Source organism: Mirounga angustirostris, unplaced genomic scaffold (genome assembly GCF_029215605.1).
Source record: "Mirounga angustirostris isolate CCGP_5_RB_7025 unplaced genomic scaffold, mMirAng1.0.hap1 SCAF_9, whole genome shotgun sequence".
NCBI classification, from domain to species: Eukaryota; Metazoa; Chordata; class Mammalia; order Carnivora; family Phocidae; genus Mirounga; species Mirounga angustirostris.
In genome coordinates, this window is record NW_026991717.1 from 132,944,841 (window position 1) to 132,972,361 (window position 27,521).

A 27,521-nucleotide genomic window follows, 5' to 3' on the forward strand; every position below is an offset into this window, starting at 1 on the left:
CTTTCTCCACATCCTCGCCAACACCTGCTGTTTCCTGGGTTCATTTTAGTCCTTCTGACAGGTGTGAGGTGGTATCTCATTGTGGTTTTGATTTGTATTTCCCTGATGCCAAGTGATTTTGAGCATTTTTTCATGTGAAAGACATTACCATTTTTGTTAAGAACCAGTGTCTAGGGATGCACATGTGATAAAGCCACAAAGAACACAGGCAGAGTGGGTATGGGGACGGAGGGAGAGGGGCAAGGCTGTGATTGGGACGGAGGAGGGGTTCCTGGTGGCTGGTGTGGTTAGTTTTAGGTGTCAAAGTGCAGTGAGCCATGGTGCCGATATCTGGTTGATTCCTCTGGATGTTGTTGTGAAGGTGTTCTTTGGATGGGATTAACATGGAAATTGGTGGACTTTGAGTAAAGCAGGTCATCCTCCATAACGTGGGTGGGCCCCATCCAATCAGTTGAAGGCCTGCGTAGAGCCAAGCCTGAGCTCCTCGGAACAAGAAGGAATTCTACCAGCAAACTGCTTCTGTACTTGAACTGTAATTCCCCCCAACCCAGGTCTCCAGTCTGCAGACTTTGGACTTAACTAAGCCTCCACAGTCATGTGAGTCAATTCTTGAAGATAAATCTCTCCAAATATATATAGGTACACACATGCTATTGGGTCTGTTTCTGCAGAGAACCTTGACCTAATACAGCTGGTAAAGTTCTAGTTCTTGACTTTGGGGATAGTTACAAGGATGTTCACCTTATAATTCACTAAGCAACATGTATGTTTTGCATGGTTTTCTGTTTTTATAATGAAAAGGTAAAAAAGTAAAGTATCATTTGCATATAGGTATGTTAATGTAGAAAAAGGGGGTTCTTGATGAATACCATATTGATATTCAGGATTTACGGGGAGAAGAGATGTGCACGTTTTGCTCTGAATATTTCTGTGTTGTGACTTTGTGCGAGAGCACGTCTGTACATTTTGGATAGAATTACAGAAAAAAAAATGCTGGTCCAAGTTGTGACACACATGGAAAGATCAACCTGATTAGAAATTGAACAGAAGAGGACTTAATAGGAGGGACAGAGAACCCACTTCCACTGGGGGCCTGCTGGAACCACGGGACGAGAAGAAAAGCCAGGGCACTGTGACTTAGGAAATTGTCATTTATTTGAGAAACAAAACACAGCTGCTCTTAACTTTTAGAACCATGAATATTCAAGCTTCTGTATTTATTAAACAGATAAGTATACTTTCATTCTACAGAGAGGACCCAGAGAAGCAGGATCACAAGGGTCATTAACAATTCGTAAGAACAGAGGCCCAGAGCTTTTTGCCACCGTACCTGGAGGCCTCCTGAAAGGCTTCCTTTCACAATTCTCCTTTTCAGTGCCTGCTTTTCTTTGATCATCAGCCAGCCCTCAGGTTCGCCCATCATTGAACATTAGTGATAACACACAGTAGGCTTCTTGTACTTGTCACCTAAAACCCTAGAGCTCCCCCAAGTCTCTAGGACAAGTAAGCGTTCTTTTCCCTGAAGTCATGCGATCAGCCAGAAGGCCCACCTCACTGAGAAAGGATAATCTGTGATGAAGAGTGGACCCACTAGAAACCAAAGTACCAGCTGGAATTTGTCACAGACCATAACCCTACTGGCCGGTGTCCCAACTTCTAGTCCTTAACTCCAAACGTCAAAGGCATCGATCGCTGCTAAAGACACGTTTCACGACGTAAAGACAGGCGGTCATCAGGGCGAGCGCTTAGGTGGTGTGACCTGCTTTCTCTGTCACTATCTATCTATCTAAACAGCATCGGGCTCTATGGCTTATTTTTTAAAAACAGCATCACTGAAACGAAAGGAGCAAACCACATAATTCCACTTAACGTGTGCAATTCGGTGGCTTTTTGTGTATTCAGAGTTGTGCAAGCATTGCCACAATCCGGTTCAGAACACTTTCAATCACCGCCGAAGATCTGCATGGCCCTCAGCAATCACTGCTTCCCCGTTTCCCACTCTCACCACTGCCTGGCGCCCCTCAGCTACTCTCCGTCTCTACAGACTGGCTTATTCCAGACATTAGCTGTAAACGGGATCCTAGAATGCATGGTCTCCGGTGACTGGTGACTTGGCTCAATGTCCTAACAGGCATCAGCACTTCGTTCCTTGTATTTCTCTAGGATACTCCACTGCATGGATGTAGCTCGTGTTACTGACACGTCTTTAGCCCCTTGTGAGTCCGTTCCCATGTGGGGCACTGGGCCGAGGGAAACAGCCAGCCAGGCAGCCTCTGCCCCCCAGGAGCTGAGACACCCCCCACCCCGACCCAGGAAAGGCAGACCCTGACACTAGCCATGACGGATGCAAAACAATGCAGACACATGGGGGAGAGGACTTTCCATGGGGTGGGGGGGGGGACAAAAGGAAGCTGAAGAAGGTACAAGGGCAAGTGGCACTTCAGACACATCCTGAGAATCTATCCCATGAAGGGAAAGGCACTCTGGGGGTGAGAGGACCAGCAGGTCGCAAAGGCACAGGAGGGTGAAAAGTCCAGGAGCAGAGGAGCAAGAAGCAGGGGTGGGGGCGGGGGGACTGCTGTGGGCAGGAGCATCAGGTGCCAAATCAGGGGCCTGAAGTTAATGCTCAGGTTCAGCGATAAATCTTTATTTTTTTTTTTTAAGCCTTGCCCATTGTTGATAAATAAGATACAAAAACAATCATAGTATTTCTTAAAAATAGTTCTCCATTTGGGGCTTCCATCCCTCCCTCCTCGATAAAGGTTCCAGCTTCCAATTCCTCAGAACCCCTCACTGTCCGCGGAAGCCCCTCGTCAGCTTCTTGCTCCTGGAAAACGAATGAGCCCAAAAACCTCCTCAAAAAGCAAATATTACCTTTCTCAACACTGAGCTTTACCCAGGCCAATGTGTAGTTTTATTCGAGTGGCACACAGGACCTGCAGGAGGCTGGGGGAGGAGGGAAGGGCCCTGGAGGGTGGGCGGCCCGGGGGGGGCCCGACCGCACCCCCCGGCAGCGCCCGGAGCCCCTGGGGGCGGCCCCCGCCGGCTCCCCATCGTGCGACTGGGATGAGCACACACTGTGAGGGACAGTGTTCACACGTGGCAAAGCATCAGGAAGGCGTGTTTCAGTAGTACTTAAGGCAAACCTTGTCCATGGCCAACTGTATTCTGTAAGAAGCAGGAACAAGAAGTTGGTGAACCGCGTCCCATCTGAAGAAATGACCCCAAACCTAATCCAACCCAGAACAGGTGGTCGTTGAGGGCAGACCCGCCCAACGGGGATCACGGAGGCTGCGTCCAGTCTGAATGCGTCCACCGCGAGAGGGAGCCGCTGGTGGGAGGAATGCTGTCCGGGGGCAGAAAGGGCTAGAAATGCCGCTCCCGCCCGCCTGCAAAAGGACCCCGGGCCCGCAGGCCGCGTGCACGTTTACCTGTCAATCGGATAAGGCTGCTCACAAAGGTTGACCAGCACGTACAAGTGTCTCAGAGCGTGCTCGTACTAGGGGCGAACAATCAGAAGGACACAGTCAGACATCTCACCACACCAACCACTCTTGACTCGGGAATATCCTACTTTCATGGTTACGGGGGTAAAGCACCTTGACCTGTGGTTCTTGACTTTCTTTGGCTCAGGGACTCCCCCTCCCTACCTTTCAGTAACCTGGTGAGATTTATGGGCTCCCTCCTGTGAAAAAGGCCCCTCCGCCTGGGGGCTGGCAAGCCTCCTAGAGCATGTGGCTGCCAGCTCAGGCCTCCTGACTGAGGGCCCACCGTGACCCTGCTCCCCTCTCTTACCTAGGACTCCCCCCAACCTTGCCCACCTGGCTTTTGGCTCTGGGAACCCCATGCTGGGAGGGACACAGGGAGGAGAGAGGATGGGAAGTGGATGCCAAGCCAGATGGCCCCAGGCAAAGACTGAGAGAACCCAGAATGTTTATCTTGCAAACCCTCCAGGGGAATATGAGAACTCTCAGTGGGAAGAAGGAAGAGATCCACTTTGTGTGATTCCAGAGGGCTAAAGAGTTAACACCGGAAGACAAAGCATTGATTAAATATGGGGGACATTTTTTATTTTCACCTAAGAAAAGCATTTTCCTTACAAAGTTAAATAAAAGAAAAAATACAGTCGAGAGCTTCCAAATATTGGAGAGCCACCTCCAAAGTGCCCAGTACCCCATCTTTGGAAGTACTCAAGCACGACCAGACCACGGCCCGATAGAGCTTTCTACGGTGATGGAAATGTTCTATCAAATTCTCCAATTCAGTAGCCGATGGCCATGTGTGGCTACTGAACACCTGAAATGTGGATTCAAGCAGCCCTTCGAGGCGAGTAACTACAGTACGGAAGAGCACAGCTCTAAAGCAGAAGCTGGCAAACTTCTGAGAAGGGCCAGACAGGAAATATTTTTGGCTCTGCGGGCTGCATGCACTACTCGATTCTGCTAGAGTGGGAAAGCGGCCATAGAAACTACGCCACAATTAGAGCATGGCTGGGTTCCGATGAAACGATTTCTAAAAACAGGCTGTGGGCAGGATCGGGCCTGGGGGCCAGTCTGCTGACCCCTTCCCTAGAAGGCTCCCGGCATCACACGGCGCTGACCACAGACACCGTCCGACCTGACTTCCTACCAGGGCCTGACTTCAACAGTAAATCCTGGGGAGGGGTAGAAGAGACCGGGGTGAGGGATGGCGTGTGGCAGGGCAGTTGAGTCATGACCGGTAAGCTCCTACCCACCGGACAACTGAGTGTGTCTGGGGCCAGGATTCATGGTCCGTGAGTCTGGCTGACCCTCCTCCTCTTGTCCCCATCCAAGGCCTCTGAATGAGTGCGCGGTTTTCGGAGCCTAATGGAACCTTCTACGAGGCCGGGCACGTGTGATTTCCAGCGGCTGGTATTAATTTAGCTCTGGGGGTTTAAGACGCAGGGAGGGGCTCCGTGGGCCCGGGGAAGGCGGCGTGCGGAGGCCAGTGGCCCCGGGCCCCGGCCTTACCGTGGAGGAGTGCCAGCTGAAGCAGTGTGAGCGGAAGTGCGACACGGCTGCCTGGTAGCAGGCGTGCGCGCTGAGCTCGGCTCTCCTGGACAGGAGCCCCTCCGCCTCGGCATCCGAGCTCGCGAGCAAGGAGACCATCTTCTGCACGGACTTCTGGATGACGTGCCTCGCCTGTGGAGACGCGCATCTTCTCAAAATATACCTTATTTCAGGCAGCCTCTCTCGGAACCCTGGATCAGTCAGAAGCTCGTTCAAAGTGATCTCTTCACGGGCTTCTAACCCAGTGTGTTAAAACAGATGCCAACAGGGGCGCCTGGGCGGCTCAGTCGTTAAGCATCTGCCTTCGGCTCAGGTCATGGTCCCAGGGTCCTGGGATCGAGCCCCCGCGTCAGGCTCCTTGCTCGGCAGGGAGCCTGCTTCTCCCTCTGCCTCTGTCCCTCCCCTGCTCGTGCTCGCTTGCTTGTTCACTCTCTCAAATAAATAAAATCTTTCAAAATATAAAATAAGATAAAATAGATGCCAACAGAGGCATCCTGCAGGAGGCAAGAGAGGTGCGGGAGAGACTTTTCTAACAGCCAGAAACCTTTAGAAATAGCCTGCCTTTTCGGGGTCTTCTGACACGGTGGAAACATTTAAATCTAACCACCTGAAGAGCAGCCCTGGCCCACTCTGAGAACAGGGGTGGGTGTAGAAATTGAGCTCCAAAGTAGATTGCTGTCCCCTGACTGGTGCTGTGTGTTCACGGGCACCTTTGCCTATCTATTCCAGAAACCACCAGAAAGAGGGGCACAGAGGGGGGCATCGTTTCCTTCCCAAACGATGAGTGAAAAAATACCCCACTACAAAATGGGTTCACTATTGTTATTTCTAAATCAGTTAATATTTTTAAAATCTCACTGTCATTTCTAATGCAGCACATTTCACCATAACGCCACATAAACAAAAGTGCTTTGGAATCAAAATTTTAGTAGGAATATGAAGAGGTCCCCGACTAACAGACTCACAAGTATGAGGACCTCTGTATTATACTAAGACCAGCAAAAAATATAATACCAGACGTGGGGCACCAACTGCCAGGATTATTAGAGACAGGAATTTAAACCGGATCACAGAGATGTGTTATCTTTCCTAGCAAACGCAGCTGAATGCTCCCAAAAGCCCGAGTGCTGTGCTGGTGAGGCTGACGAGTCACCACAGAGCGGGCTCCGCTGAAGGAGACCGCCTCCGCCCGGCAGCCCACCGACTGCTCGCTCTCCGGGTGCTTCTAGATGCACAGCAAGAACTGGAAACGAGACTCTGCCAGTTCCAAACAATCGGATGAGCTACTGAAAACAAACTCAGTAATCGTAAAAGATCGCTCAAACATTTTAAGGGAGAATTTTAGGCTATGACTATGATTTCCTAAGGCCGCAGAAACTTTGTGCGTTGCATTTTTTTTTTTTAAACCATGATTAGCTAGTAACTCACCAAGCGGCAATATTAAAATGTTTCCTAAGCAACCAGGTATGAAAGAGGGCAACGCCCACATGCCACGACTTGCTGGCAGGATACAGGCGAGAGACGGCCCCCAGTCCTCTGGTGCCTGCTACCAAAGAGGTCAAGGTCAGCTGACTAATGGAGAACGAAGAGAGCCACTGCTCTGCTCACTGCTTCTCTGTTACACGGAGCACAAAGGCTAGTCCCCTTTCCCACAGACTCCCACGTGGCAGGAAGAGGGGTGGCCCCGGAGTGCTGTCACCTAGCTCCGAGCGGTGCTGGGTAACCGCCAGCAGGCAGAGACCAGGGCCACGCACGTGGCCCGGTGAGGCTGGGGGCAGTCGTGGGAAACGGTTCCTTGGACCGCTACTTACGTCCAGATGCCTTTGGATCTGCTCCACCAATTTCCTGGACTCCTGCAGATCATTGGTGCTCATCAGCTTCCTTTTCAGGATGGCGAGGGGCACCTCAGGGCTTGGGGTGAGGTCAAGGTGTTTGACCGGAGGCAGGGAGATAGGAGAGCTGGCCTTGTGTTTCATACCCTGAAACTGCATCACTTTCATGGTGGAGATGGACTGAGGAGAGAAGGAGAGAGCCAGACTGAGTTGCAGACGTGCCAAATGTGTCCTGGGTCCTGCCTCTCCGTGCGAAGCTCACAGTGCACACCACGTGGTTTCAGGACCACCGAAGGGCCACGGGCGCAGCCTGGAAACATGCACCTGGCCCTCAGTAGAGGGCAAGAAAACACATCCAAGCACCTGAAATCCACCAACGATGAACTTTGAAAATACCTGGCTTCCTTTGCAGGAGAACCACTAATTCTGTCACCTCCGGAAGGCAATCACCGCTCCCCAGTCACGCAGAGCTTGGACCAGGGTTGTTTCAGCCAGGGGCGACCCTGGGTCGTGCTGCCCTACCCGTGCTCACCTGCCGGGCCCCAGCGCCTGGGAGCAGGAAGGCGCAAAGCACAGCTTAGAGTTGCGGTCAGGGTCCACTGAGCGGGACACAGAGCTAAAGCCACAGTGGGGCTGGCTGACGGTCAGGGCCAACAGGCACGTCAGCCAGGCTTTGTCTGCCCGCGCTGGTCACTCCAGACTGGACCCCAATCGGAAGGAAAGAAATGCTACAAGCGATCCTGTTCTTAAACCACACAACAATTGGGGCACCTGGGTGGCTCAGTCCATTGAGTGTCTGCCTTCGGCTCAGGTCATTATTCCCCGAGTCCTGGCATCGAGCCCCGCATCGGACTCCCGGCTCAGCGGGGAGTCTGCTTCTCCCTCGGACCCTCCCCCCTCTTATGCTCCCTCTCTCTCTCTCTCAAATAAATAAAATCTAAAAAAAAAAATGAATGAACCAACCAACAATAATCAAAAAGTTCTAAAACAAAAAATAAAATACACACAAATATAGAGCAACATGTAATGTTTGGAAAAGATCCATCATAGCTCGTCAACCAAGACCAGGAACAGCCAGTGCGGAAGAAATCACAAGGCGCACAGGAAGCCCAGGGCAAAGAGCTGCGGCCAGGTGCTCTCTCCCACTTCAGTTCCACCCCCCCACCCGCCCCCACGCAGCCAGGGCCGTGCCACCTCTGATCCTGCCTCCTCCGAGTCACCTTTCCCTCGCCTTCTCTCTGCTCCCTGCTCCCCCACCACCACTCAAGAGGCCTGGCCAGGCCCGTGGCATCCTGAGGGCACGTCTCATGGCCTGTGCCTGCCCTGCTGGTTCCCAGGCTCCAGTCCACACTCTGCCCTTGAAGAGCTGGAGGGTTGACTGGCTCACAAGGGTCTTCTAGAAGGACAATGCTTGCATCCAAGGAACCGATTTCAGCCGCTGAGAGCTCAGATGGTGGCAAGCCGCCTGGGGAATGGCGTTTGGTCACAGGGACAGGTGCACAAACCACCTCCTCTGCACATCATAAGGGTTAGCCCCTGCCCCCCATGGTGACACATGAGGCCCAAGCCTTCAGCAGCTACCTGCTGTGACCTCTGTCCAAACAGCCCTGATAAACTTACCCATTTAACCACCTAGGTCCCTTCTGAACAGAGTTGGCGGGTGGGGTGGAAGTCCCTAAATTCTAGCCCAAAGGTAAAGGTAACCCATGTGCCAGGCCTGCTCAGGGTTTCTGATGCACGACCTTCTTTAATTGCATGCTAAAGCTCTGACCAAGGAGGAAATGGAGATTTAGAGAAGCAGCTTGTCCCAAACCTCACAACTGTGCGAGAGTGAAGCTGGCAAGGTCTGATTCCAGAGCCCGGGCATAGTGCCCAGGATGCAGAGCCACCCCCCTCTCTTCACCGAGAGACGCACGTTCCCAGAGAGTCGGCCTGGGGCTCTGCCATCAGCGGGAGCGGGGGGCTGCCCTCCTCACCTTGTTCCCGTACTGCATGACGTGGCTGGTGTTGGTATGTGACTTCACCAGCTGGTACTGCTTGTGCAGGGTCTCTTTGGTCAAATCCTCCTGCAGAGAGGAAAACATGGAAGTCCTCTGACCATCAGAGCTGACGGCTGGGCCTCAGCAGTGCAGCCGGACCCCTGAGGGCTCACCACATCTGAGTCCTCCATCCAGTTGACGCTGTACCAGTCCCCCAGGTACGTGGATCTCTTCTCGTCATAGTAACAGGCGTAGGATGACTCCGTTGGGTTGGCAGCGGTGGTCGCATAAACTAGTAGGGATGCAAGACACCTTGCCATCACGCTCTGTTCCCCACTGTGGGAACTGTGGGTGGGTCCCACCTGCAGGTGAGCCTTTCCCTCTTCCCTAGGGCAATCAAAGCTACCAGCACGGGGAGGGCACGGGGGCACAACTGTACCCAGCCCTGTGAATTTGGTTACAGTAACTGTCTAAAATTAAACGTGGAAGAAAGAGAAGCTGGTTGATAGACACTTTCTGCAGTAATACGCAAGCACACATGCTCAGTAGGATGCCAAGCTATTTTAGAATAACACGGAGAGATTTTAATAGCTCTGGAAACTCAAAGAACATGTACCTAATTTCATTTCCAGAGGAAGTTACCATCCATCGCAAGGGTTAGGCCCTGCCCCTGCCCCCCGGTTTGTGTACTGAACGAACACTTTGAACATACATAATAGCTACCATTTTCTATCTAACTACCATGGACTCCGAATCGTGCTGAGCAAATGTTAGCACTTAAAATGCACCACTCCCCACAGACAGGCACTGTCTTTAGCCCCATTACACAGATGGGGATAATGGAGGGTCCAAGAGGGTATTGCCCATGATCGGACAGCCAGCAAGCAATGCATCGCAAAGGACCGAAGCTGGTCCAAAGACCACGTGACCTTGCACTTAAGTAGCTTCACCAAAACCTGGAAGAGGGCCACGAGGCTCCCATCAGATTCTTTACTCCTGGACCACTAATATTGAAAGGAAGTCCAGAGCTGCCCACAGATAAGCCCTCTCCCCCACTTTTGTGCACGAGGCTGCCCTATGCCCCTACTTATATAGACCACTTGGTTCTTCCCGTTGGCAGAATCGGAGAATGACCAACTGTGCCGCCAAGCAACCTGCTCACCCAGCCTGGCTCGGAGGCCAGTGCTCCCACCACCTACCGTTGATGTCGGCGGGCAGGTGCCTCATCATGGACCCAGACTCACAGGCTTCAATGTAGAAGACCATCTGTGAGGCAAACGAGACAGGCGACCTCACACCCTGGCCAGGCACAGACCGCACAGGGACGTCAGTCTGGCTCTGGCCACTCTCCCCACCCATTCTTAAGGATCTTTGACTCTTGCTTCTGGGGGAGATCTCTGCTGGGAAGGCTACAGAAGCTGCTGTCATACAAACCAGAAGGACTCCAATCTATTCATCGCTAACAGACTAAAATGGTCTATCAGTTGACATGATGCAGGGCAAATGGTGCCACAGATAATGCTAAGGAGAACTGCTCCACCGTCCAACACAAGGAGACAGTGCGGCAGGCCAATCTGTACATTTCTATCCCGGACGTGCTCAGGCCATTCAGTGTGTATAAAGGCTGCCAAGGCGGGGGGTGGGGGGCTGGAGGGTGGGGGGGGTAAGGGCCAAAGTGAAATAAGATGGTGGTATTTTCCTCCCAGTGGCTCCCATACTGGAGTCAATGCTAAGAACAGTGGTCCTCAAACTGTGGTCCCTAGATCATTAGCGTCGGTGTCCACTCAGAAAGGCGAATTCTCAAGCCTCTCCCCGGGCCTCTGAGTCAAACTCTGGAGGTGGGGTCCACACCCTGTTTTAACAAGAGCTCTAGTGATTCTGAGCTCACTAATAGCTAATGCCCTAGAATCACTAAAGGTGAATCCTGGAAAACCAGCGGGCAAGACTGATCACAAGGACACTCTCCAGAAACAGCCATTTGGAGTTGGGGGTGGTCATGGGGTGGTAGGCTCTGCATCTCCCACCTTCCTCACACTCCTCCCTGCCAGGCCACCCCAAGTGCTGACGTTACCTTTTGGTACATCTTGTGTTCATACATGTAACGGATGGTCTCATTCAGGTCCTTCACGTGAAGCTGCAAGGGAAGAATATCGACATTCGGACCAACATATCAAGAGAAACCATTTGCTAGATAACACGCTAATAAAGCCCTAATGCTGCTTTGTAAATTCTTAGTTATCGGCCCTTAGAAAGAATCACGGTAACCAGGAGCATTATCCCAAAGTGGCGCCTCATGTGTTTTATTCAAATATTTAAAAGGGGGAAGAGAATGAGCCTTCTCATTCATAACTTTGTCTGGAGCATTCAGAGGCTGCGTTCTATTACTGCATCTAGTGCCACGTACCCAAGTCTGGAGACAGTTTACTGAGGCCGGGATATGAAGAGAAATGTAGGCAAAACCTGAGATGCTTCTGGATAGATTTCAAGCTGCTAAGCGTGGCCCCTACACTCGCCTGCCACACACAGAAACCAACCCTGGTAGAACATTAGAAATACACATCACAGGCCGAATATCAACACCAAGCTTTTGTTTGCCACTCTCCTACTTTGTCCTCACAATGTTAAGAAAAATGGGCGCCTGGATGGCGCAGTCGGTTAAGCATCTGCCTTTGGCTCAGGTCGTGATCCCAGGGTCCTGGGATCGAGTCCCGCATCGGGCTCCCTGCAAGGGAGCTGGGAGCTTGCTTCTCTCTCTGCCTCTGCCTGCCACTCCCCCTGCTTGTGCTTGTGCTCTCTCTCTGTCAAATACATAAATAATGTTAAAAAAAAACAAAAAAACACAAAAAACAATGGGAAGGAAAACTCACATCGTCATTCGGAAACACCAGTATACCAGCAGCTCCGTGATCGGTGAAGTAAACGAACACGTGATCCCTGGGGCCGCTGCCGAGAGAGGGTGACAGGCAAGGGGAGTCAAAGTTGACCAGTTCCTATTCCCATTTCCATTTCTCTCAAAAGCTGCTGGAAGAAGAGGCTCAAGGACGACAGTCTCCCAACCAGACACAAAGAGGAACACAGGACCTGCTGTCAGCTCTTGCTCTCCGCTCCCGCTGAGGGTTACCCTGAGCCACAAGGCACACTGAGAGCTTCAAAGCTATGAACTATGGCCAGGGAGGAGGGGACATCTGCTGGGTAGCTGGTCATATGGACCAGGTGTGATGCAAATAGTGGGGTCCTCTGGTAATCGGGCCTCACGTCGGCAGCCACCCTCTCCAACCAGATCTCCCCCAAATGAGGAAGGAAGCCAGGACACACAGAGGAACGTAGTCCTTCAGCTCAGACTTCTTCCCTTCCGGGCCCCTCAGCCTGCACACCTGCCCACACGCCTCCTCACGCCTGCCCCTGCCCTCTAGCCGCAGAGGAACGGCGTCACTTGCCAAGCATCTGAGACGGTCTGCAGTATCGCTAACCCACATCGCTAACCCACAGCCAGCGGCAAGCAGTGGGCTGGTTTTCCCCAGCCCGAAGGTTCGCGCTGTGCGTGTGAATGCGCTCCTCTCCCCACTGGGCTGACGTTGAACACGGCAACCTGACCGGCTCCAGCCTGACCGGCTGCGGGGCTCCGTGCCTGTCTCGGTGCAGCCCGCCGGCGGTGGAACATACCAGCACGAGGATCCGTGGACAGCAAAAAAGCAGTGGGTTTAAGTGACAGGGAACATTTCATTAACAATAATGAGGGACCCCTGGCTCCTCGGGTGAGTTCGGGACAGAAACGGGCTCCCCAAAATAGCCACCAGCTCTGCGCAGCCCGTCTGAAGTCAGGATGAAGCTCCTGGCTCTGTCACTTCTCAGCAGGGAACAGGCCAAGAGTAAAGAGCACCACTGTTTCGGGTGCCAAGTCATTCAGGAAAGTGTGTCAGCCATAAAACTGCCATTACCTCTTCAAGACCTTTCCAGATCCTTTGCCCTTCACCGCTTCCTCATCGCCTCTCAACACGGCAAGGAAATTTTGTGGCGTGACATCCTGCAAAGAATTGGAAGTCAAAATGAGACGCAGCTGTCGTTCCAAATCCGAGGATTTGCGGAGTCCGTAGCAGAACTGGGCCAGCGGTCCACACGTCTTCAAGGCTCCAAGTTTAACAGCAAAGACTTTGGAACCAAGTAAGACCCAAAGCAAGGCCAGTGTTTCTGGGGCCTGTGCATGACCCCTTGTCAAATATTGTCTTGCCTTTGGCTGATGGCAACTAGCAAGCCTGCCATTCCTTTCTGACCATTACGAAGTCCATGTGGGGAAACCCAAGGGTGCTGGAAGGTAGGGACAAACAGCAGAGGAAGAGTGAAGCCCCACAGAGGCACAGCAGAGAGGGAGGAGAAGCATCAGCCCTGGGCCTCCCTTTGCGTTCAATATGCTGCCTACAAGGTCAAATCCCAAGGACACTTGATGTCCTTAAAGATTAAAGATAACATTGGGGGCACCTGGGTGGCTCAGTTGTTAAGCGTCTGCCTTTGGCTCAGACCATGATCTCAGGGTCCTGGGGTCAAGTCCCGCGTCAGGCTCCTTGCTCAGCGGGGAGCCTGCTTCTCCCTCTCCTTCTGCCACTCCCCCTGCTTATGCTCTCTCTCCCTGTCAAATAAATAAAATCTTAAAAAAAAAAAAAGATAACATTGATGTCTGATCATTTAAAAAAAGCAAAACAGAAAAGTATAAAGGGCGGGGGGGAATCACCAAAAATTCTACCACCTAAGATTCCAGACATTTCCTTGTCTCACTATATAAAAATAATTTCATAAAAATTGGATCATCGATATTACACGTATGATGCGTTCAATTTAAGTGTACTTGAATTTAAAAGAAACTGAAAGAATTGCTGAATTTCAGATAAATGCTTCTTTACCACCAGGAATATTAGTTCCTACACGACCTCTCTGAAATCAGGAAAGAGACTATGGTGTAAACCACAAGGCATTACAGGGTTTTTAAAAAATGTGTTAATTGATACAGCTTGAATCGACTGGGAGGGATATAATTTGGAAGTGATAAACAATAATAACAATTAATGAAAAATGATCTCAGCGAAATCCAGGGATGCTCTGCACCAGGGCCAGTGCTAAGAAAATTGATTTTCAAAAAAAAAGCACAGATCTATAATTGGATTAGCACCAAGACCTCAAGAAAATCGGGTTTTACTGAAGGAAATCTATTATCAGGCTTAATGTATAAGAAGACTAGAAACTAAAAATCAGTAGACTACAACTTATTTCTAACTTTTTTCCCCGTTTTTTTCCCTTGGCTTTCTTACAAAACTCTCAGAAATTACTCCTCAAGCACGAATCTTACTAGAAACATGAAGCAATGACCAGAGACCAGTCTAGTGAGGTTCTGACCCTGGAAATGCAAGAATGAGGGGAGAGCCATCCCTGGAATGGAAACAGACCATGCTGCCTCCAGCCCCGCACCCCTCACCTCGCCGGTGTAGTCCTTCAGGACCCCCGCGTACACGTCCGAGCCATTGGGTCTGTTGATCACAATTCCTGGTGTGGGGTTGCTGAAAACCAAAGGACACCTCTGAAGCATGCAGTGTGACATGCCTCTGAAATCTGTCTTCAAAAACATGCCCCCGTTATGTACACAAGTAATAAGCGACTGTGTTTGCCAAAGACGTGTCTCATCTCCCGCACGGTCACCCATGTGCCAGGGGCTCTAGAGCTGGGGGGTCTCAGGCAGCCCACAGGCCTCGAGTTCTCGGCGGGAGCGGTTAAGGGCGGTCCCGGAAACTGAGGACAGGTGTGCCTGGCCTCCTGTGGGAACCATAAAGCATCCTGGGGGCAAGATCTGAGCAAAAGACCTCCCAGAGCAAAACTACTTACAGAGAAAGCCAGGACAAAAGACAAGACTTTGATACGAGAGCTAGGCGTGAAAGCTCAGAAGGGATTATGAGGTGATCATGGAATCACCCCTCTTTGGCTCCAGCAGTGAAAAACAAGGAGTGGAGAGACTCACACCAGTAAAGTGTAGTAGCCACAACCTGCTGCCCCCGATTTCCTTAAGAAATCAGAGAAGCAGCGAACCATGAGAGACGACGGACTCTGAAAAACAAACAGGGTTCTAGAGGGGAGGGGGGTGGGAGGATGGGTTAGCCTGGTGGTGGGTATTGAGGAGGGCACATTCTGCATGGAGCACTGGGTGTTGTGCACAAACAATGAATCATGGAACACTTCATCTAGAACTAATGATGTAATGCATGGGGATTAACATAAGAATAAAAAAAAAAAAGAAATCAGAGAAGCAGGCGTGAGAGAACTGGTTGTAAAACTGAATTCAACAAATAATAAAAGCAAATAAGCGCAGAAAGAAGGGTCGTTGGACCTAAGCTACAGAGAAGAGTCTCCCAGGCGCGGGGCCACAGAGGCAACCCCCCCCTGCCGCCGCCCGCCGGTTCGGAGGTCAGGAACAAGCACTGCAGAACTCAGTGGTGAGTTCTCCAAGCCCAGAAGCAACTTACACTTTAAACTCTTCCAAAGCACCGGCCCCAAACACCCTTCAGCACTCAACTCCTATGCCACCGCCACTGGCAAGGTGCCCCGAGCTATGTTCCAAGTTCTACATGAAGCAGCCCTGTGGGATTTCGTCTGCGAGTCTTTTTACGTTCTAAGGTCTGCATTCTAACACGAATTCTGAAGATCCCTGTGAGTCTGTATGCATTTAAAAAAAATATATCCTTGGGGGCACCTGGGTGGCTCAGTCGGTTAAGCGTCCGACTCTTGGTTTTGGCTCAGGTCATGCTCTCAGGGTCCTGGGATCGAGCCGAGTCAGGCTCCACGCTCAGTGGGGAGTCTGCTTGAGATTCTCTCCCTCTGCCCCCCCACCGCCCCCACTCATGCATGCGCACTCTCTCTCTAAAAGAAATAATCTTTAAAAAAAATATATCCTGGGGGCGCCTGGGTGGCTCAGATGGTTAAGCGTCTGCCTTCGGCTTAGGTCATGATCCCGGAGTCCCTGGATCGAGCCCCGCATCAGGCTCCTGGCTCAGCGGGGAGCCTGCTTCTCCCTCTCCCTCTGCCTCTCCCTTTCTCCCTGCTCATGCTGTCTCTCTCTCTCTGTGTCTCTGTGTCTCAAATGAATAAATAAAATCTTAAAAAAAAAATATATATATATATATATATATATATCTCCTGAATTCACCACCACCAGTCCAAAACGCTGCCTACTTACTCTTCAGAGCTGGCTATGTCATCATACATCATCACAATGATCTGTTCATCAGGAATCCCGTTTCGGTGAACAATCTGGTAGGCGTGGCATGCATCCGCCTGGGAGAAATGATTTTGTCAAGGGTTAGATGTTGCCCAGAAGGAGGCCAATTTTGGAGTTCTAAGGAGCAACACATTCTTTCTCATGGAAGACATGCTTTGAATCATTCCCTATGGGCCAGGTATTTAAATTGTTTTAAAACACATACATTAGTATTTTTTCAACTCAGAGTTTTAAAAACTCCCCACCCCGCCCATTACCCAAACTCTCATTCATCCGGCAGTTGGTGTGGATGTAGACTATACTCAGACATGCACACACACACAGCACCACCACTTGGGTGACCAGGGCCTTAAAAGGTCCTGGATAATTTATTTCCCTTTTCCACAGCATATAAAAGTCTCCTGAAAGCACTGAGTTGGGTCCCAAGAACAGAATGATGAACTGCAGATTCAAAGCTTACTTCTGTATCAAACAGGATTTTTCTGATTCGAATAACTTTGGCTGCCAAAGCTGCTGTTGAGTGAAAACTCGGAAGTTCAGCTCAGGAATTGAAAGGAGGAATGTACTAATGTACTCTTTAGTTTAAAAAAATAACAATCACCACAAGGGTGACAATATTAGGGATGAATCTCAAGCAGACTCCCCACTGAGCGTGGAGCCTGACTCAGGGCTCGATCCCAGGACCCTGAGAGCATGACCTGAGCATGACATTACATTGTTAATGTAACTCCTTGTCCATAAAAGGGTGAAGACATTCTTCGCTTCCTTTTTCAGATGACACGCGGTGTACTCCAGGACATGGGAATCATTTGAGGACAAAAGGAAAAATATCCCCCAATTTTCTGCTTCTGTTTAATGATGTCTTTCAAGAACAAAGACATAAGGGGCGCCTGGGTGGCTCAGTCGGTTAAGTGTCCGACTCTGGATTTTGACTCAGGTCATGATCTCAGGGTCGTGAGATGTGGCTCCATGCTCAGCGCAGTCTGCTTGAGATTCTCTCTCCCTCTCCCCCTGCCTCTCCCTCTGCTTGTGTGCTCTCTAAAATAAATAAGTAAATCTTAAAAAAAAAAAAAAAAAAAAGAACAAAGACATAAACAAACATGAAGAGAATAATGAGCCCAGCTATCTATCTCTCTAAGGAAGAGAGTTTTAGGAACTGGACCTTCTACACCCATTACATCCTACACATCACCTAACACGGCAGTAAAGCACATCAAGCATTAAAGCCAGGCAACACACATGGACTTCACAGCCATAAGGGGTGATACTAGGCAGTTACTGAATGTTGGGTGGGTGAGTCCAGGGTCCGACACTCAGGAGCTGCTGGATGAGTGGATGACTGAATAAATAATAAAAACTCATGCATGTGTCAACTTCCTAGAACTTGTCAGACACTGGGCCGGGACTTTCTCCGCATTATCTCATCTGATTCTCACAGCAACCCCACATGGTCAAGGTAATGATCCCCACTTTATAGATAAGGAACCTGCAGCTTAGTGAGGTGAGGTGACCGGCCCGAATCACGCAGCTCAGAGTGACATATCTCCGGCACTGTGACTCCAGAACTTGACACGGCTTCACGCGGGGGCCACAGAGAAATCATGAAAGTCAGAGAAGCCTGGGGAGAGGGAGCAGCTGAAAATCTAAAGAAGTCATTTTAAAATAATTACTAAGTATTTCACATACACACAAATTGTTAGAAAGTTTAAATCTCCATTTCCGTGGAATAATGAGAACCCTCAACACCAACTGTGGTAGGAAAGGAAACAGCCCCCAAAGATGTCCACATCCTAATCCCCAGAGCCTGTGACTAGGTTACGCCACGTGACAAAGGGGAATTAAGCCAGTGGATGGATTTAAGATGGCTCATCGGCTGTCCCTAAAATAGGGAGGTTATCCTGGATTATTCTCCTGGATAGTCTCCTGGATTATGACGGATGGGCCCCACGTGATCACAGGGGTCCTTGCATGTGGCAGAAGGAGGAGTTGGCGTCACAGGGATTCGATGTAAGAAAAGACTCAACTGTCTGCTGGCTTTGAACACGGCGGAAGGGGCCATGGGCCAAAGAATGAGGACAGCCTCTGAAAGTCGGAAGAGGTAAGAACATGGCACCTCCTCTACCCCAGAAAGAAACACAGCCTTTCTGACACCTGCTTTAATATGGAAGACCCATTTCAGATTTCTCACCTCCGGAGCTGTAACATAATAAATGTGTTAAGCCAAGAAGCTTGCAGTGATTTGTTACAGCAACAATAGGAAACTAATCCAATGACGGAAGTTTACTGGGATTAGCACTACACTCGGGAAAACAGCTTCCCATTATCCAATCAAGCTGAAGCTCATCCCCGCCGACCCAGTGATTCCGCTCCTAGCGGAACCCTAGAGCAACTAATTCATGCGCAGTAGAGGATTACTCACAGCAAAAAACAAAACAAAACAAAAACAAACAAAAAACAACAAGAAATAACCCGAAGGACCATCAATAGCTGGAAAATTAAACTCATGTGCTCATATAATGGGATACCGTAAAGCTCACAGAAGTGGATGGAGGAATGAATGAAATACAATCCATGTTTCAAAACAGATGAATCTCAGGAACATAATGAGAAAAAGAGTAAGTCGCAGAAAAATACATTCAATATGATTACAGTTATATAAAGGCCAAAACAGGCTAAGGTAAACATTATGTTGTTTACAGTTAAACACTCATATGGTGAAACCATAAAGCAAAGCAATGACTGACAAAATTTAGGCCCTCACCCTCTGGAGGGAAGGGAGGGGGACTGGATCAGATAGGGGATAAGGCCTTAGTCATTCATATTCTTTTTTTGTTTTTTAGTCTGACACAGGAATTCATTTTATTATGAACTTGCACACACATTATATACACAGTTCTTTGCTTTGTTTTTCATTAAAAAAAAAAAAATCAAACCAATATGTCAGACTTCACCTACCCTTATGACGAAAGCGGAAGTGAGCAGGCACACCCACCCACTCCCCATGGTAACAAGTCATCCTGTTACTGATTTGGCAGAAGCCACATTCATTTAAAAAAAATAAAAACACGTAAGAATATATCTAATAAAAGTGTAAGGCTTGTACACTGAAAATTCGAAAATGTTGCAAAGGTAAATTAAAGAAGATTCAAATGAATGAGAGACACCTCATATTCGTGGATCAGAAGACTTAATTACTATTAAAATTAAAAAAATATGTATCGTGCTCGCTTCGGCAGCACATCTACTAAAATTGGAACGATACAGAGAAGATTAGCATGGCCCCTGCACAAGGATGACACGCAAATTCGTGAAGCGTTCCATATTTAAAAAAAAAAAAAAAAATGTATCAGCAGGCTTTTTTGCAGAAGTGGACGAGATGATCCTAAACATACAGGAAACTGCAAAAATCCCAGAATAGCCAAAGGCAGTTTGAAAAAGTTGAAGGACTTTCACTTCCTTTCATATATTGAATGCATTATATACTGTATTCCTAAAATAAAGTAAGCTAGAGAAAAGAAAACATTATTAAGAAAATTGTAAGGAAAATATATTTACAGTGTTGTACTCTATTTACTGAAAAAGATCCGCATATAAATGGACCTGCACAATTCAAACCCATGTTGTTCAAGGGTCACCTGTACATTGGGGAAAGAACAATCTTTTCAACAAATGGTGCTGGGACCATTTGGAAATCCACATAAGAAGATGAACTTGGGTCTTCATTTCACACCATTTACAAAAATTAAACCAAAATGCATCACAGACTTAAATGTAAGGGCTAATACAATAAGACTCTGGAAGGTAACTGAGAAAATCTTCAGGACCTTGAGTTATAACTGCCAAAGATGTTGAAGATATGACACCAAAAGCATGGTTTATAAAAGAAAAATATTAATACACTGGACATCAGCAAAATTAAAAACCTGAATGCTTCAAAAGACACCATTAAGAAAATGAAAAGACAAGTAACAGAGTAAGAGAAAACATTTGCAAAACATGTACTGAGAGAATCTGTATCTAGAATGTGCAGAGAACTATAATACCCCAATATGTCGATCAACCCAATCAAAAAGATTTTGAACAACATTTCATCTAAGGTACACAAATGGCTAAAAAGCACATACGATGCTCAATATCATTAATTATTAGGGAGATGTCAATTAAAACCATAAGACACCAATTCACAGCTAGACAGACAATAACAAGTGTTGGCAAGGACGTGAGAACGAGGAACCTCCTCCACTCACTGCTTGTGCGAATGTAAAATGGTGCAGCCATTTTGGGAAGCAGTTTAACAGCTTCTTAAAAGTCTAAACATAAAGTTACCATGAGACCCAGCAATTCTATTCTTTCTGCCCAAGAGAAACAACATTTATCCGAACGAAGATTTACAGAAAAATGTTCTTAGCAACATTATTCATAATAGGCAAAAAATGTAAACAACCCAAATGTCCATCAATTGGTAAATGGACAGATGAAATGTGGTCCATACATACTATTTAATATTCCTTGCCAATAAAAAGGAACAAAGTACTGACACGCTACGACACCGATAAACGTCAAAAACATTGTATTAACAGAAACAGAAGACTACATGCCAAATGGCTCCATTTATGTGAAATGTTCAGAAATGGCAAATCAGAGATGGAAGGTATATTTTTAGTGGTTGCCTGGCGCTGGGGGTGGGGGGCTGCAAAGGGGCTGGAAGGATCTAACTGGGTAGACGGAAGTGTTCTAAAACTGATTTATGGCGCTCTTTGCACAACTTGGTAAATTTACTAAGAAATCATTGAGTTGTACACTTGAAATGGGTGAATTACATAAGCCATGTAAAATATGCTTCGGTAAGGCTATATATTTTAGAAAGAGCAGGTTCAGTGCGTCCTGTGTTGGCGCTCTCCTCCACTATCTGGACTCCTCACAACCTTGACAGGCACATGCTTTTATCTCCGTGTTGAAAATGGGGACAAACTCGGGAAGGGCTCAGAGATTCCGACACGGGTCTCTTGACCCCGACCACGCCTTGTGCCCTCTTCCACAAGCAGCACTCTCAAAGTCAGGTCATGGTTCTCCCCTGGGTCCGTGGAGGTACTTGAGGTAGCCTCTAACTCTGTGACCTCAAAGGGGTTCTTTGTTAGACTCAATTCTATTCACTGGCACTCAAAACAAGTAAGAGTAGGGTTAAACCAAGTCAAATACTTCAGAAACAGTGTTAAAGGTCCCTTGAATTACTTCTCTTGAACACATCTGGCCGATACGTATTTCCTCGTTACAAGGGAAAAGTCGAGAGGCAGCATGGGAAGAGGGTGTTGAGCAAGACTACAAAGAAGGCAAAGCCCTCTGGACGAGGGAACAGACGCTGCTGTGAGTCAGCTTGTTTCACAGCCGGCGCTAGGCGCTCGGACGGGCGTGCGGAAGCATCCCGTGACCCCCTGATGTCAGCCACTGTCCGACCCTGTCTTCTGCTGCCTTCACCTCAGGCCCACCATCAGCTAAATGAGGACAACCGCCTGGGACCCAAGCTTAAATTCAATCGCCACACTCGGGTCACGGTCACCGTAAAGGGGCCCACTTTCCAGCCAGGTAAGGATCTGAGAAGGGGGCCTCACGGTCTGCTCACAGACAGATACACACGTATTATCACTTCCTGGCGCGTGCTGAGCACTGTGAGGCGAGGCAGGGGTTCTCTGTAGAGCTGCCTCCCTGAGCCCACCACCAACTCAAATGTTCCACAGGAGAATCAAAGGTTTAAAGTGAGATGGGGCGGGGGAGAGAGACACAGAAAGCAGTGGTTGCATGGGGCTGGGAGAGGAGCAGGGACTGACTGCAAACAGGCACTAGGGAACTTTCTAGAATGATGGAGGTATCCTAAAACTGGACTGTGGCAATGCTTGCAAAACAGCATAAATTTACTCAAACTCACAGAGTTTGACACAGTTATCACAGGTGAATTGTAGGACATGTGAATGTATGCCTCCATAAAGCTGTTTTTAAAAAGTGCTGACTGCACACACTTTTTAAAAATCTATAAAATGAAAGGTGGTCTTCCAGAAATGTGATGACTCTGCCACTTGGCTCTCCATCACATCTGTTCCCCCAATTCTAACAAGTGCGGGTTTCTAGGCTTCTCCCTCTCCACCTCAACTGAAACCCACTTCTCCTCCTCTGGGTCCCCAGGACGGTATTCTTAAAGCTTCCAGAATGAGGTGGCGGCCCCCTCTCTCTCCAGACCGGGCGGGGGGGGGGGGCATCAGCATCCTGCAGCTCCCACCCCTGCCAACACACGGCAAAGAACCTTCTCCTTGGGAACCCTACTGCTAGCCACGGCCTCAAACCCTCCCAACCCCCAGCTTCCCAGTGACCCCTGGCTCACATGTGCCACTCCTCCCCATTCCTGTCACCCCCAAAGACCCCGTGTGACAGTGAACTTCACCAGCCATCTACTTCAGCAGCTGCCCCTGCTGCTCCACCTTAGCTCTTCCTTCTCCACATGCTCAGACCTCTGTCCTGAAAGTAACCCTCCTCCAACCCCAGTTCCTCCTCTGGCAGCCTGGGGACAAGCCTGTCCCCAGATGCTGCTTGCACTTTGGGACCTCTCCCTCTTTCCTCTGCCCTGGCCACTGCAGGAAGCTGCCCTCCCAAGGCCTTGCCCCGCACCACCTCCCCCCCACCCCAGGACACTGGATGCAAAGCATCCACCAGCCGAGCCTCAGACCAACCCCCATCGCGGTCATCCATTAATCCCAGCCAAAGATGGAAAACAGAGAAACCCAATCTGATCAAGACAAAACATGATTTAAGTAACTATCCTAGGGCACCTGGGTGGCTCAGCAAATTAAGCGTCTGACTCCTGCTTTCCACTCAGGTCATGATCTCAGGGTCCTGGGATCAAGCCCCGTGGTAGGCTCCACGCTCAGCTGGGAGTTAGCTTTAGATTCTCTCTCCTCGCCCTCTGCCCCTCCCCCTACTCATGCACACGGGCAGGCACACGTGCACGCTCACTCTCTGTCTCAAATAAATAAATCTTTTTTTTTTTTAAAGATTTTATTTATTTGACAGAGAGAGACAGCGAGAGCAGGAACACAAGCAGGGGGAGTGGGAGAGGGAGAAGCAGGCTCCCCGCAGAGCAGGGAGCCCGATGCGGGACTCGATCTCAGGACCCTGGGATCGTGACCTGAGCTGAAGGCAGACACTTAACGACTGAGCCACCCAGGCGCCCTCAAATAAATAAATCTTAAAAATAAATAAACAAATAACCATCATCGAGCAGAGAACAAAGCACTCAGCAGCAATTTAAATCGTGCCTGGTGGGGACACCTGGGTGGCTCAGTCGGTTAAACGCCTGCCTTCAGCTCGGGCCGTGATCCCAGGGTCCTGGGATCGAGTCCTGCATCAGGCTCCCTGCTCAGCGGGGAGCCTGCTTCTCCCTCTGCCTGCCGCTCCCCATTTGTGCCGTCTCTCTCTCTCTCACAAATAAACAGAATGTTAAAACAACAACAAACAACAAATTGAAAAGCCCAAACATTAAAAAAAAATAAAAATAAATAAATAAAAAATTAATTGTGCCCGGTGTACCTCTCCTCCCTGAACAAAAGAAATTTGTGATAATGAGTGATGTTAATCCAAGGAAAAGGTAAACCTCCATAAAAACCTAAGTTAAGGTTCTACGAGCAAAGTTCTTTCCAATGCTCTTTTAATGATTAGCCTCCAAAGTCAAGAAAGGAAAGGTTGGCAGCAGCTAAGAACAGAAGCAGTCAGCGGTGCCACGGGCCAAGGCCAGCGATGACTCAGCACACGCAGTTCCTCCGCGCGGAGGCTGGGATGAGTACTTCATTCTTATTCCGGGATGATTATTTCACTCTAGGGCCACTTCTTTTGCCTTGCTTCCCTTCAATCGATTTTGATATTATTTCACCCGGGGAAACTAGCAACACTTCAAAAAAAAAGGTTTTCTGGGAGCAAAGGGTAACTGGAGTCCTATACTTAATAATGTTTAATCAATAAATAATATTTTTTTAAAGTCGGTTGTGTACAAACCAACGCAGCTGCTGACTCAACCTGTTCACTCTCGGTGACCTGTATTTAATACCTTATCTTCTGAACTCGTGGTTAGAGAGGGAGGAGAAAATCGAGAGATGATCAGCTATGTACTCAGCTTGCTCCTCTGTAAACGGGTCAGGTCTGTGGGTAAGTATTACACAGTAAAGGGACCGTTTTGCCACGACAACAACTTTTCAATTAAGTCAAATCTCTTGTTCAGCTAACGAACATGAAATAGGTCATTCAACAATCATCCCATTTTAGAGCTGGTAGCGAGTTCTTCTAAACCAACCCCCTACTTAACAAGTGTGGAAACCACCAGCCAGGAGGGAAACACGCAAGGCGGTGCTGTCACGTGGACTCCAGGCCTGCGCTGTCCCATACGGCGGCCTCCGGCCACACGTGGCAACTGCACACTCCAAGTGTGGCCAGTCCAAACCGAATGCATCGTGAATGCAAATGCACACCCGATCTTGATTTGGGGTTTTTTTTAAAGATTTTATTTATTTATTTGACAGAAAGAGAGCACAAGCAGGGGGAGTGGCAGGGAGAGGGAGAAGCAGGCTCCCCGCTGAGCAGGGAGCCCGATGCGGGACTCGATCCCAGGACCCCGGGAGGACCCCGGGATCATGACCTGAGCCGAAGGCAGTCGCTTAACCAACTGAGCCACCCAGGCGCCCCCAATCTTGATGATTTAGTGAAAACAAAAACATAAAGGATCTCATCATTAACTCTGTATTGATTACAGTGAAATGATGATAGCTTGCCTACACTGGGATAAACAAGATCCAGCAAAGTTAATTTCATCTGATACTTTTTACTTAAAAAAAAAGTGTGGCTAGGGGGCACCTGGGCAGCTCAGTGGGTTAAGGGTAAGACTTTTGATTTCGGCTCAGGTCATGATCTCAGGGTCGTGGGATTGAGCCCTGCACTGGGCTCCACACTTAGTAGGGAGTCTGCTTGGGATTCTCTCTCTCCCTTTCCCTCTGCCCCTCCCCACTGTGTACTCTCTCTCTCTAAATAATAAATAAATTCTTAAAAAAAAAGAAACAAAGATGCCTCATGTGATGCTAGTACCAGAGCCCTGGGCCTCAGTCCTGTCTGCACACAGCTTGCGGTGCGGCCAGGGCCAGCCTCCTCCTGTATTTACGGCTCAGTTTCCTTACCTGTAGAATGAGGGCGTTAGGCCAGTGGGTCTCAACTGGGGACATCTGGCAAAGGCTGGAGACATTTTTGGTTGTTACAGTGGGCAGGTGATGCTCCAGATATCTAGTGCGTGGAGGTCAGGGATGCTGCCAAACATCTTACTATGCACAGGGCGGCCCCCATAACAAAGAATTACCTGGGCCCAAATGCCGATAGCACCAAGGCTGAGGAACCCTGTGTGAGACTGAGGTGCCTCCATAGGGCCATTCTGAGGAACTGCCAGACTGTTTTTCAAAGTGGCCGTGCCATTTCATGATCTCCGCATTTCTCCACATCCCTGCCCCTCGCATACTTTTGCCAGCCTTCAGGAGTGTGAATGGCTTTTTACAAAGTCTGTTCTATGGACAATGCCCTGGATTGTTTACAGAATACCAGGGTCATAAAGAAAAGCATTAGCCATTGTCTTACCTGGTGCCTATAATTGTACCAGCCGTTGGAACCTGCGACAATCACCACCCAGTGCCTGCCCCCATCCTCGGGATCACCCACAGGAACAGCACCGACCCCCGGGACCACGCTGAGCAACACGGCTACTTGCCAAATCATTCCAAGCCTCAGAGTCCAGCGGCAGAAATCTGGGAAGAAAAAAGCAGAGTTGAGCAAAAAAGGAATGACAGAAACAGAATACTGTTGGCCCCTAAGATTATAATCACAGCCCACGGGTCAAAAAGATAAGGCCATTTAGTTATCAGATGGAACAGCCTAAGGATAAAAATGATGACAGAGCACAAGTTTATCTTTGGCTCTGCAGCCCCTTTCCCTAGGGGGGAGAAGAATCCACCCAGCTCTCTCTCACTACAGGTTGAAGTTAAGGGTATAAAGCAAAGAATACTGGCAACAGTCTTTGGGCAACCTTAAAAGGTGTTTTTTTTTTTAAGAGATTTTATTTATTTATGAGAGAGAGAGAGAGAGGCAGAGGCAGAGGGAGAAGCAGGCTCCCCGCGGAGCAGGGAGCCCAATGCGGGACTGATCCCAGGACCCTGGGATCGTGATCTGAGCTGAAGGCAGACGCTTAACTGACTGAGCCACCCAGGCGTCCCATCCTTAAAAGGTTTTAACAAGTTTTTGTCACAGCTTGGAATACAGCAGATAAAACTCACCAACAAAATTCACCATATTGGAAAAACGTCTACCACACTGTATGAAATGTTTGCAAGAAAAGAATATACATGTAATGTGTGCATACAGAATGTGGAAGGCAGACATAAAAATTTAACAGTAGTTATTGGTTGGTGGTAGGTGGAATTCAGGATGATTTCTTCCTATTTTTTTTTACCACCATTAACAGATATTACTTACACAATAAAGTGTATAAAAATTCTATGTGTGTCCAATATAAATACTGAGGGGCGATTCCATGGTTGTAAGCGAGTTATCTGGATGCGCTCTAGGCAAACAGTGGCAGCCCAAGTTAATGTCTTTGTACATTTGTAACCCATCTACACGTAGTTAACACGGCAGGCAGAGCACAAGTTTTATTCCTTGTTTTACAGGAACGGGAGGTTAAAGCAAGAGAAGCTAACTTGTCCGATATCCAGTTAGCCAGCTCTGGTCAGAGACCCATGTCTTCTGAATTCTCAGCTCGGTCTTTCTGCTGCATGGTCCTACACTGAGACTTCATTCCTAATGAAGCACATGCCCAACTGTATACTCCGCTGCCCAAACGTCCCAAGTTTTAAAGCACAAAGGCAGTCCTCAGGCCGCGTCCTGGCCTCCTTGCATCGCTCACATCAGACCCTGCCCCGCATCCTGAATATGTTATTCTAAAAAAAACAGCCTTCCTGTGACAGATGCTAGGCCTGTCACATTAAGAGGAAAAACAGTCTCTGAGATGTAGGGACTCAGCAGAACAAAGTCCACGAGGCTGACCTCAGACTCTTCTGTCATTTGTCAAACAGTGCTCACTCACTCACTGGCTTATTCATTCACACAGCCAGCCAGAGGCTCCTGCCGGAAAACACGCTGGATGCTCTGAACGCAGTAGGGACAGGATAGGGACAGGACGAAGCCTCTGTCCTCAGCGGGCACACAGCCAGCTAAGGGATGAACCTCCTGTAAGCTTAAGAAACCATCCTTAGCATCCTGTGCCTAATACTGCTCCAACTCAAAATGGACTGAGCAGTGGGTTTCCCCCCAAAGGTGAGGGAACAGGAAGCCCTGAATCTGATAAAAGTTTAAA

The 27,521-nt window shown here is 48.9% G+C and overlaps 1 protein-coding gene and 1 non-coding gene across 4 annotated transcripts in view; one reads left to right on the top strand and one right to left on the bottom strand.

Moving 5' to 3' along the window:
• Positions 1-1,137: 1,137 nt before the first annotated feature.
• Positions 1,138-27,521, bottom strand: part of LGMN (legumain) — a 34,510-nt gene continuing 8,126 nt past the window's right edge. Inside the window, exons 2-14 of one of the 3 annotated variants that reach the window (XM_045901429.3) lie at positions 25,751-25,917; positions 16,055-16,152; positions 14,306-14,387; positions 12,780-12,865; positions 11,709-11,784; positions 10,913-10,975; positions 10,041-10,107; positions 9,015-9,133; positions 8,839-8,928; positions 6,842-7,042; positions 4,992-5,162; positions 3,432-3,499; positions 1,138-3,168 (exon numbers count right to left, since the gene is read on the bottom strand). In XM_045901429.3, the coding sequence (XP_045757385.1) occupies positions 3,126-3,168; positions 3,432-3,499; positions 4,992-5,162; positions 6,842-7,042; positions 8,839-8,928; positions 9,015-9,133; positions 10,041-10,107; positions 10,913-10,975; positions 11,709-11,784; positions 12,780-12,865; positions 14,306-14,387; positions 16,055-16,152; positions 25,751-25,888 (1,302 nt within the window). In that variant the 5' untranslated portion in view covers positions 25,889-25,917 and the 3' untranslated portion in view covers positions 1,138-3,125. The remainder of the gene's footprint in view (positions 3,169-3,431; positions 3,500-4,991; positions 5,163-6,841; positions 7,043-8,838; positions 8,929-9,014; positions 9,134-10,040; positions 10,108-10,912; positions 10,976-11,708; positions 11,785-12,779; positions 12,866-14,305; positions 14,388-16,054; positions 16,153-25,750; positions 25,918-27,521) is intronic. The other 2 variants (XM_054513844.2, XM_064571505.1) reach the window with 2 other exon arrangements.
• LOC123862549 (U6 spliceosomal RNA) lies at positions 19,317-19,423 on the top strand. Its single transcript, XR_006795253.1, has one exon. It is a non-coding gene; the product is annotated as a U6 spliceosomal RNA (small nuclear RNA).